Below are 10,636 nucleotides of genomic sequence, written 5' to 3'. Positions count from 1 at the left end.
AAAAACGACATAGTATAGTAAGGCATAAAAAGCCATAAAAACGTCATAGTATAGTAAGGCATAAAAAGTCATAAAAATGTCATAATATAGTAAGGCAAAAAAAGTAATAAAAACGTCATAGTATAGTAAGGCATAAAAAGTCATATTATAGTAAGGCATAAAAAGTCATACACACGTCATAGTATAATAAGGCATAAAAAGCCATAAAAACGTCAGTAAGGCATAAAAAGTCATAAAAATGTCATAGTATAGTAAGGCATAAAAAGTCATAGTATAGTAAGTATAGTAAGGCATAAAAACGTCATGTATAGTAAGGCATAAAAAGTCATAAAAACGTCATAGTATAGTAAGGCATAAAAAGTCATAAAAACGTCATAGTATAGTAAGGCATAAAAAGTCATAAAAACGACATAGTATAGTAAGGGATAAAAAGTGATAAAAACGACATAGTACAGTAAGTCATATAAAGTCATAGTATAGTAAGGCATAAAAAGTCATAAAAACGTCATAGTATAGTAAGGCATAAAAAGTCATAAAAATATCATAGAATAATAAGGCAAAAAAAGTCATAAAAATGACATAGTATAGTAAGTCATATAAAGTCATAAAAACGGCATAGTATAATGATGCATTAAAACGACATAGTATAGTAAGGCATAAAAAGTCATAAAAACGTCATAGTATAGTAAGGCATAAAAGTCATAAAAACGTCATAGTATAGTAAGGCATAAAAAGTCATAAAAATGTCATAGTATAGTAAGGCAAAAAAAGTCATAAAAACGTCATAGTATAGTAAGGCATAAAAAGTCATAAAAATGTCATAGTATAGTAAGGCACAAAATATCATAGAATAGTAACCCGTAAAATATTTTTAAAAAAGGTCATAGTATAGTAAGGCACAAACTTACGTCATAAGCACCTCAGATTTTTTACCTTCAGCCACATCAGAAAACTTCAACCCAGAATAAACAGCTCTGCACAGCACTTTATTGAGGCCACCACAGGTCAGTACACACAAACAAACAGAAAACAAACAATGCTGGTTTGATCCCCAGAAAAAAAACACACATGGCTCATTTTGACTTCTCTGAATCCACACCTGAACTGAAGCTGCATCCTTTAGCTTAACGCTGGGATCGAAAATGGCACCAGAGGGAAAACAAAACATGAAATTACAAACTGACAGTGTGACTCTTTAAATGAAAGCAGGTTGTCGATGAACAGATGAGTCTCTCTTCAGAGACACAAAACAATGAACTTGCTAATGATAACTCTCCCAAAACGAGGTGTGTAGTTTAAAACTGAACTCGTACACGAGTCTCAGACATTGCTTTGTTGTCCACATGTCACACATGTGTTTAATGGCACTATATAAAAATGTCAATGTGTTTCGTACATTAAGATTTGTTTACATTTTGAGGCTGTTTCACTTCATGAATCAGTTCACTGGGGGAGATACTTTCACAGCTGCAGGACGTTTTGTCCCAGTCGCTGCTCGGGGTGTTTCAGTCCTCTGGGACACTGTACTGTAGCTGGGACGTCACAGGTTTGATCCCCAGCTGTCCAACTGTGTCCTCAGCTCCTTCGCTGTGAGGTTGAATTTAACCCATTAGATGTGAAGATCATGTGATTGTACCAAGGTTAAAACCAAAGAGGGTTATGGGACATTTTCTAATTCAAATAAAAAACTTTATTTAAAGGACCAGTATGGAGGATTTAAGGGGATCTATCAGAAGAAATAGCCCCGCCTCCTCAGAGCCGCCATGTTTCTACAGAAGCCCAGAACGGACAAACTCTCTTGGCTCTCGGGGTGGGGGGGTGTCTCACGTTTTTATGTCACCTGAAGGCCACTGTGGATTCTCCTTCACTTGGAAAGGGAGGGGTGAGGGAGGGGGCGGATTCAGTCAGCTGCAAACTGCAACTTCACCACTAGATGTCACTAAATCCTTCACACTGGTTCTTTAAATTCACAGGGAAATGTTGTTTATTTACAGAGAAAAACACATTCCAAAAGAGTTCATGAAAAACAAACAGCTGAAAACAAATCTAATATTTTTATTGAGCTTTTTTTTTTTTTTTAATCGTCTCGTCCACGTCGGGGAAGCAGCTGCTCTTTACTGGAGACGAGGAAGTTAATCCGACATCTTCATCCTTCATCAAGTAAAACTGAAAAATACAGTTTGAAAACACTAAAGATAAAGTTTAAATCTCACCTGTTTTTCTATTAAACAAGAGAAAAGATTAAAAGGATGAGGATTACTTTTTTTTTTGGTAAATGTACATCTGGGTTAACTTCCCCGCCTCCTGATGAAGAGCGTCAAACAGCTGCTTCTCTGATCTGTCCTGTGGGACTGTCACTGTGGATGAGACAGACCCGGACCAGGTGAAGTAATTCAGATCAGCTGTGAAGCGTGAACCAGCTGAGCTTTAGATTTTCTCTGGAACACAGAACATAAAGAGTCTCTGCTCCTTCAGTTGCATGTTTCAGCCTTTCGTTTGTACAGTGTGATTCTGGTTCTGCAGGTTTCAGATCAGTTCGTCCCTCCTGTCCCTCCTGTCTCCGTCTGTAGTTTTGTCTCTCACACACACTTTGTCCTGTAGAGTCTTTACAGTGTTTTCGTCCATGTGTGTTTTGGGAACGTACCGCTGCTTTCCTCCCATGTTGTGGAATCTAAAACCACCCAGGACTTTTTTTTGTTCAGAGATGAGAATCTTCTCGGAGGTGAAGAGTTGTCTGACGAAGAGGAGCCATTTCCTTCATTCATTTCCTCCATCCTCTCTTCTGTTCCCTTCTCTCTCCTTCGTTTCCTTATCCGCTTCCTACTTCCCTGTTTCCTTTTGTCCTCCCTGTCCCTCCTTGTCCGTTCATCCCCTCCTCTCCTCCGTCATCCTCTCGTCCGCCGTGTGTTGTCATTGGCTGCTGCTCTCTCCCAGTAGCCAATAGGTGGTCATCTTTCCTTTGCCCTTGACGTCGATCTCTCCTCTCAGTTCCAGCTGGAAGCAGTTGAACTCCAGCAGGACGTCGCGGGTCGTCGCGGACACGTGGATCTTCAGCGCTGAGTTAACACACACACACACAAAATGTTTTTAAAAAGCTAACAATAAAACAGTTACATAATATATAATAAAGTAACAATATTGCAATGTAAATACACTCACTGCATTCAAAAGTTTCAAAGTAAAAGCACTTATCAGCAAAATGTACTTAAAGCACCAAATCTAATATATAACATTTCAATCAACCAATCAATTAATCAATCAAAGGGACAATGTTCATAATGGGTGCTTTTACTTTGAAACCTTTTATTTATTTCATTGCAGATGCTCTCATCAGGTGTCTGACCTTCTCCACTCGACTCCATACGAGACGACGTGTTGACGGTGTCACCGAACAGACAGTAACGTGGCATCTTCAGACCCACGACCCCTGCACACACCGGACCTACACACACACACACACACACACACACACAGGAAGTGGTAGGAGGTTCATGCATTACATCATGATGTAAGACTGTAATTAGTTAAATTAGTTAAATTTCATGTTTTAAATGAAGTGTTTGTCAACCTGTGAGTGAGTGAGCACAAAGCTTACTACAGAGTCTTGTACATGTTGTTTTCAATATTAAATTAACTCATAATGTAAATTCAAACATTATTAGTCTCTATGAATCAGCTGTTTTACAGTGTAGGTGAACATCACTGTAGCACGTCTGCTCACGGAGCTTCACCGGTTTACAGGTAGTTTGACTTTTTATGTTAAAAATGATCAGTGTGACATTTGAAAGGAAATTTGGATGAAGCTAACAGTTAGCATGCTCCGGGACTGAGCTAAATGTCATATGACAACAGACAAGATCTCCGAGCGAGGATTAAGACCGAGTCGATCAACAGAAAATCAAATGAAACCTCAGAAAAAACAACAGGAAGTGTTTAAGTGTTGACATTTAGTAGTAATTTAGTCACCATGACTGAGACTCGTGGTGCTTTCGATGACCACTGTTCAACTGTGTGTGAACATTCTGATGTGGCATAAATAACACTTGTTGCCGTGCAGAGTGAGAGCCGCGGAGTTTCCTGATAATTAAAACTCTTTACATGACAGAGGTGACCAGATAGCTGAGTGGTTAAGGCGCTCGGGATCGCTGGCTCAATTCCCGGTGATCATGTCATGTCATTCCCCCACGCTCAGAAACACACTGAGCTCTAAGGGGAAGAACACTTTCATCACTAACTCTTCTTACCTCTAAAATTCAAACATCAAGCTCCAAAATATAACAAAAGAAATTAAAACCAAGATTCCTCAAAGAAAAATGTCAAATATCCTCAAGTCGAGTTTAAAGAACATTACAACTGAGTCATGTCTTCATGAACCTGATGACACGTGAATATTTATATTTATAACATGGGTCTGTGTCTCTCTCACCGCTGTGAATCCCGATCCTCAGCTTCAGCTGCTGCTCCGCTCGGTGGCGGATCTTGAAGGTGCGGACGGCGTCCAGCAGGGCGAGCGCCATGCGGGCGATCTCTCTGCCGTGCAGCTTCCCGTTCCTCACCGGCAGCCCCGACACCACCATGTAGGCGTCGCCGATGGTCTCCACCTGAGGGCGCCACAGGACCATGGACACCAGGTGAGAGAGAGAGAGAGAGACACTGATGATAGTGGAACAAAGTCTGAACCACCTGAGCGGTTAAAGGTTTTTCACTTTTAGCTCAAAATATTCATTTTATATTATTTATCTTAAAAAATTTTTTCTGTTTCTACCATTTGCTTCTTTCAGAAACTGATTTAGTGAATATCTTTATTTTGGAGGAGAGACGTTTGGTTTCAGAGACAATTACATTTTGTTTTGTTTTTTTAATGAGAAACTGCTTCCTTTCTTCCTGAAAAGCTTCAGAGGTGAAAAGTTAAAGAGCATTTGATCTGCAGTGAAACTTTGATCCATGTCGATCAATAGAACTCATCAGAGCGAAGAGGCGACTCCTTCCTCTGGAAACTAATTAACGACCAACTGAATCTCTGTGTCGATGTTTCACCTTATAAACGTCAAAGTTGTCGATGATGGCGTCAAAACAAGTGTAGAGGTCGTTGAGCAGAGTCACCACCTGCACACACAGAGCAGGGTCAACAGGTGAGAACAGGTAAACACTGATGGATGTGTTTAAAGGAATAAAGACATTGTGGATGAAACATGTTTCACTGTCGTCGGGCGATCGATCAGTCCGACCCGATTGACCTGATCGATCCTTACAGATACGGTTTAATATATTAACATCTGTTAGACAGCTGCCTGATGACATCACACGTCACCAGGTCAGACAGACTCAGACTCAGTGTTAAAGGACGCAGGGTCAGGGGCTGATGTAAAAACGTGTGAATGACCCTTCACCTCCATCGGCGTGCTCTCTGCGGAGATCGCTGTGAAACCGACGATGTCGCTGAAGTAGATGGTGACGGAGTCAAAGGCCTCCGCCTGAACCGTCTCCCCTCGCTTCAACTGCTCCGCCACCGAGCTGGGGGGGGGGGGGGGGGGGGGTGTTAGAGAGAGAGGGTGTAAACAACACAGAATCTGGTACAGCAGGACGTGTAGTACTGCAGTACTGTGTGTACTGACTGTGGTAGTATCTGGTACAGCAGTACGTGTAGTACTGCAGTACTGTGTGTACTGACTGTGGTAGTATCTGGTACAGCAGTACGTGTAGTACTGCAGTACTGTGTGTACTGACTGTGGTAGTATCTGGTACAGCAGTACGTGTAGTACTGCAGTACTGTGTGTACTGACTGTGGTAGTATCTGGTACAGCAGAGCCTCCGCCTTGCGTTTCTCCTCGTGATAAGCTTGTGTTCGTTCCTCCACCAGCTCCTCCAGGTTGTTGGCGTACTGCTCCATACGGGACAGAAGGTTGTCCAGGATGTTGGTCCTTGACTCCCTGAACACACACACACACACACACACACACACACACACACACACACACACAGTTACAGGATGTTGTTTCTCTGACCTCTGACCTCTGCTTGGTGAGTCTTACTTGTTCTGTTTGCGCAGCAGCACTCTGATGTGGTTGAACTCCGGCCTCTCCGTCGGTTCCTCGGCCCAGCAGCGCTGCATCAGCTGACCCAGCTCGGGACTGTGACTCTGGGTGTCGATGATCGGCCTCAGGCAGGGCCACTCGCCCAGAACCACCCGGTCCACGATCTCTGCAGAGGGAGGGGGAGGGAGATATGAACTGTTTCTATTCACTCTCAGTCTCTGCAGCTGTAATCCGGAGCTTTCAACCACATCTCACAGTCTTCTTCAGCAGATACTGATGTGACACTCGATAACAATTGTTCTCAGTAGAAACAGATGTGTTTATCGCGGTGAGAGGAAACTCATCCGGACTGGACCGAGGAGGAGAAGAAATGAAATGAAATGAAATGAAATCAGAGATAACGAGCTCCTTCCTTTTAATTCACACACAAGTTTGTGCACAAAAAAAATTTCTTCAAGCCTTTAAATGCAATTAAAGAAAACACTGTATTTATTTATGGATGATTCCTCAGGAGCCCAGAGAGCTTCAAAATAAAAGCTTTTTATCAAAATCTAAAAAATAAAACTTTGTTTGCTTTGGTCGTTTACAAGTTCATTTTAAATCAGAGATGATCTGTTTGACTCTAAATAACTGTGATTGAGATCAATGCTGAGATACTGAGACACAGACCAGTGATGGAGGACGTTACTACATGTGGAGTAACGCAGAGGTAAATGTCATTTCTCTGTCTTTGTGAGTAACTGGATCTTTGGTCGTTCGAGAGTTAAATCTAAACGTGGCTGCGGTTTCGCCATCAGGACGCCTCGGCGTCAGAGCGACGTGCTGGAGGAGACGGGGCTGAAAAAACATTTTTTTATAAACTTCCTTTATGTGACGTCTCCTTTTATTGCTTTCATGTGGCATCTACTCTCTAAATATCTTTATTAATTAATTGATTAAATGATTCATTCATTCATTAAAATTATATTGTATGTCTTCCCTCTTAACTTCACCTTATTTCTGTCCTGTTTTTGTTCAGCTTTCTGTTGATATATTGTTATTGGCGCTATCATATATATATATATATATATATATATATATATACAGTATATGTATATATAAATAAAGTTTTTATTATTTTATTTAAGTTATATTTCTGAGGAAATATTGAGAGAAAATATTCTGTTCCTCAGCTTGGCAGAGATCCTGAATGATTTTAATGATGATGTCATCGATAATAATAATAATAAAATGATAATAAAGTGTCTGAAATCTCATTGTTGACCCTAAACAAAGTCCAGTCAGCAGCTGTGGATAGATGTTGAGATTTAATTTGAAGGATTTCTTTTCCACAATGGGTTAAAAATTCAGATCCTGTGACACTGAACTAACTCCAACTGCTGAGGAAGATGATGTGATATGATTGAAAGCTCCACATGGTCCATTTAATAGCTGTTGTGCTGATTTTGTGTTTCGTAACCTGCTGCTTCGAGTCGAAGATGAACTTTCAGTCTCGATATTAACGCTGAGTTTGAGGAGAAATCTTTTTTTTTCCTTCTAAAATTCCTAGAAACACATTTCTCCTGCGGTTTGGAAGCTGAAACGTTTCCACGGCGATTGTTGTGTTTCTCAGCAACAGTAGTGATTTTAGTGATCGCACCACCAGCCTGTTTTAAAGAGGTGAAGCTCTGACAGGCTGCAGGCGGACGGCTCTGAAGCTGCCGGTGGTTCGAGTCCTGGAAAGTGTTGGAGAGACGGAGACTGCTGAGTGACGGCGGCGGCGTCCAGCTGGCAGCTCAGCCAACGTCCCATCATTCTGTTTTCACCCTCTCACTCACACAGCCTTCCTCCTCCTCCCCCTCCCCCTCCCCCTCCTCCTCCGTCATGGAGTAATTGCTGGTTTCAGTTGTGTCGTACTCCAGCTCTAATTCTCCTCATTCAGTCCTCGTCACGACTCAGACTAAATCGCTCCAGCTCCCTCCCTCCACTTTGTTTTTCTGCCTCTCTACTTCTTCTTCAACAACTGAAAAGCAGCAGTTTCTAATCAGGTCAGGAAAAGAACAAACTCGTAGAGCATTTTTCATTTCACTCGTAAAAATGATCCATAAATTATAAATTTTATTTTCCAATTCACGCTGGAAAACATACATTTCTCTGCTGCTCGTCTAACGTTCTGATCATTTGTCATTTGATTTGTTATACACATCACTTCTCTGTTTCTTTAGTATAAAGACATTTTTATTTCACATTGTGACTTTGACAAAAGTCCACGACCAAAACACTGAGTCTCTAATAAACTCAGGAATTAAATTTTCCTCCTCAGGTGTCAGCATCAGATCACATTAGTTTGTTTGAACCATGAACTGTAAAATAAAGATGGATGTCGCCTCTGTGACGTCACCCACATGTTTCTGAAGAGCAGTTTTGAAGCTCAGAGTGAGCTGCTCCACTGTCGCCATCTTGGCAGTGTCTGACTCCGCCCCCTAACTCCGCAGCTAATCCAAAAATGGTCAAAGAGGAGGTGCCTGTGTGAAGCTGAGACTTGATTTATTTCAATCTGTTCAAACCAATAACCAACCTCCAGGCCGAAACATGAAGCATCAACAGTGAAAAACCAGAAGTTGGAGTTCCTCTAATGACCACTCGAGTCTGGTTCCAACAGTGAGTCAATCTCCATTAGCCACGTTTCCACCTCAGGAACCAGGGTCTAAATTTTGTTACGGGGTGATTGATCAACCCCCAAAAAGGTACCTGGTTGGGGGGTAGTTGTTTCCAAAGGTTCAGGAACTTTGGGGAATGTGGTCTGCAGTGCTGAACATTTCTAACTGGTCGATTATTTGCTGCATTTTATTTCACCCACGATGTTTAAGTCTGCAGCAAGCACCAAGCGAGCAAACACTTTTTCCACAGCGCCAAACACGTCCGGGAGAAGGTAAAAAACTGAAAAAGGACTTAAAAAAAAAAAAAAAAAGGACCACAACAACCGGAGTGGTGAGGGTCGCCACCCGTCACGTATAATAAGGGATCGTCCTGTATTTGAAAATAAAATGCTGCGTCCTGTATTGAATATATACGGGACGCAATTTGTGCGGTATTTTCGTTCATGTTACGTCCTCAAAGTGAGTAAAGTGATGTCAAGTCATAACTTTGCATCATCTTCCCGGGACTTAAGGCTGCGGTGGAAACGCAGACAACAATGTGCCACAGGAAACTTTCAGAACTTTTTGGTCGAAACGCGGCTTTAGACTCCTCATGTTAAAATATCCAACTTTACAGCAGAAATAAACATGTTTTGGTCTCTAGAGCTAATTTCCTCCTTCATGACACCTGTTTATATAACTCACCTGTTCACATTTTATTGAGGACTAAAGTTATGGAGAATTGAGGGCGTGGCCTCTTTGAATGACAGGTGGGTGAGTGTATGTTTGCCACAAACTGGCATGAACCAAATTCCCAGCACCACACACGCCCCTCCTCTTTGTCCAGTCTTTGGATTAGCTGGGAGTTAGGGGGCGGAGTCAGACACTGCCAAGATGGCGATGGTGGAGCAGTTCACTCTGAGCTTCGGAAACCTGTCTTTATTTACAGTCTGTGGTTGAAATTGTCACTTTTAAGTTCATTCAGTTGAAGTTCAGTTGGTATAAACTCAGGGGATTCAGCTGTGATGAGGAGCAGAGCTGCTGCAGCACGTTACTGATCTGACCTGAAGTGACTTTGTTCTGATTCAAACTTTCACTGATTCTGTTTCTTCCTTCCCTCGTTCTTCGAGGTTCATACTTTGGAAATCTGTCGTACAAGCCAAGCTCCAAACCAAACCTTCATTCCAGAGGACGTGGACTGACGTTACCTCGGGTCTCAACCTCAGTTTGAGGTCGTTTTACCCAAAAACTCCACTTTCGAGGACGAAGCAGTTTCTCACTCTGAGGTTTTGGCCGACCAAACAAACTAATCCTTTCAGCTTTCTGTCTAATTTTTCAAATCTCTGGTTTATTCCTGGAGAGAAGGTTTTCTCTAGAACAAATCTGTTGTCAGCACGTGGCCACAAAAGTACCAGCATGAAACCCCAAAAACACGTATCTCACTGGGCTGTTTGCTCAGACTCATTTATTTCTGTCATGCAGCAGCAGCAGAGAACAGGCTGCCAGTTTACTGTAGACACATCATTTCCTGATTAGTATGAAATCGTACTCTGGTCCATGAATGTTACATTTATTCTGAAAATACACAGATGTGCAGACAGGAATAGACAAATGAGCTCAATGATGATGAGACCATGGAAAGTTTCTGCATTAGCAAATGATGCTGTAAATGCATCTCAGGTTGCAAGAGCTCATTAGTGCCACGGGTGCTCAGCTCCGAGGCATCTATTAATATTCTCCTTCGGGCTTATTATTATTCTTCTGCCAAATTTCGGCGCGAAACTCGTCCCGCAGCTTTGAGAAAACCCCGGTAATATATACATCAAAACGTGCGTCTTGATCCCGAAAGAGGTGCTATGACTTTTGGTGTTAAAATTCCAATTTTTCCCAAAGTTATTCCCAAAATACTAGGAATAAATAATGCATTAGAAATGCATTGGAATTTTCTTTAGAAACCCACAAAATTTCACCTTTTTTCTACAA

At 41.7% G+C, this 10,636-nt stretch overlaps 1 protein-coding gene across 1 annotated transcript in view; it reads right to left on the bottom strand.

Moving 5' to 3' along the window:
- Positions 1 to 965: 965 nt before the first annotated feature.
- LOC111669801 (atrial natriuretic peptide receptor 1-like) overlaps positions 966 to 10,636 on the bottom strand; it is a 33,864-nt gene continuing 24,193 nt past the window's right edge. The window contains exons 12-18 of the mRNA XM_023426250.2: positions 6,033 to 6,201; positions 5,784 to 5,930; positions 5,391 to 5,514; positions 5,038 to 5,106; positions 4,427 to 4,601; positions 3,344 to 3,442; positions 966 to 3,056 (exon numbers count right to left, since the gene is read on the bottom strand). Coding sequence (XP_023282018.2) covers positions 2,911 to 3,056; positions 3,344 to 3,442; positions 4,427 to 4,601; positions 5,038 to 5,106; positions 5,391 to 5,514; positions 5,784 to 5,930; positions 6,033 to 6,201 — 929 coding nt within the window. The 3' untranslated portion in view covers positions 966 to 2,910. The remainder of the gene's footprint in view (positions 3,057 to 3,343; positions 3,443 to 4,426; positions 4,602 to 5,037; positions 5,107 to 5,390; positions 5,515 to 5,783; positions 5,931 to 6,032; positions 6,202 to 10,636) is intronic.

The sequence above is a fragment of the Seriola lalandi genome, unplaced genomic scaffold, assembly GCF_002814215.2.
Source record: "Seriola lalandi dorsalis isolate HSWRI2012SDOR001 ecotype SW California unplaced genomic scaffold, Sedor1 jcf7180002054821, whole genome shotgun sequence".
NCBI classification, from domain to species: Eukaryota; Metazoa; Chordata; class Actinopteri; order Carangiformes; family Carangidae; genus Seriola; species Seriola lalandi.
Note: the sequence above shows the minus strand (reverse complement) of the source record. Positions and strands in the feature narration are given on the sequence as shown.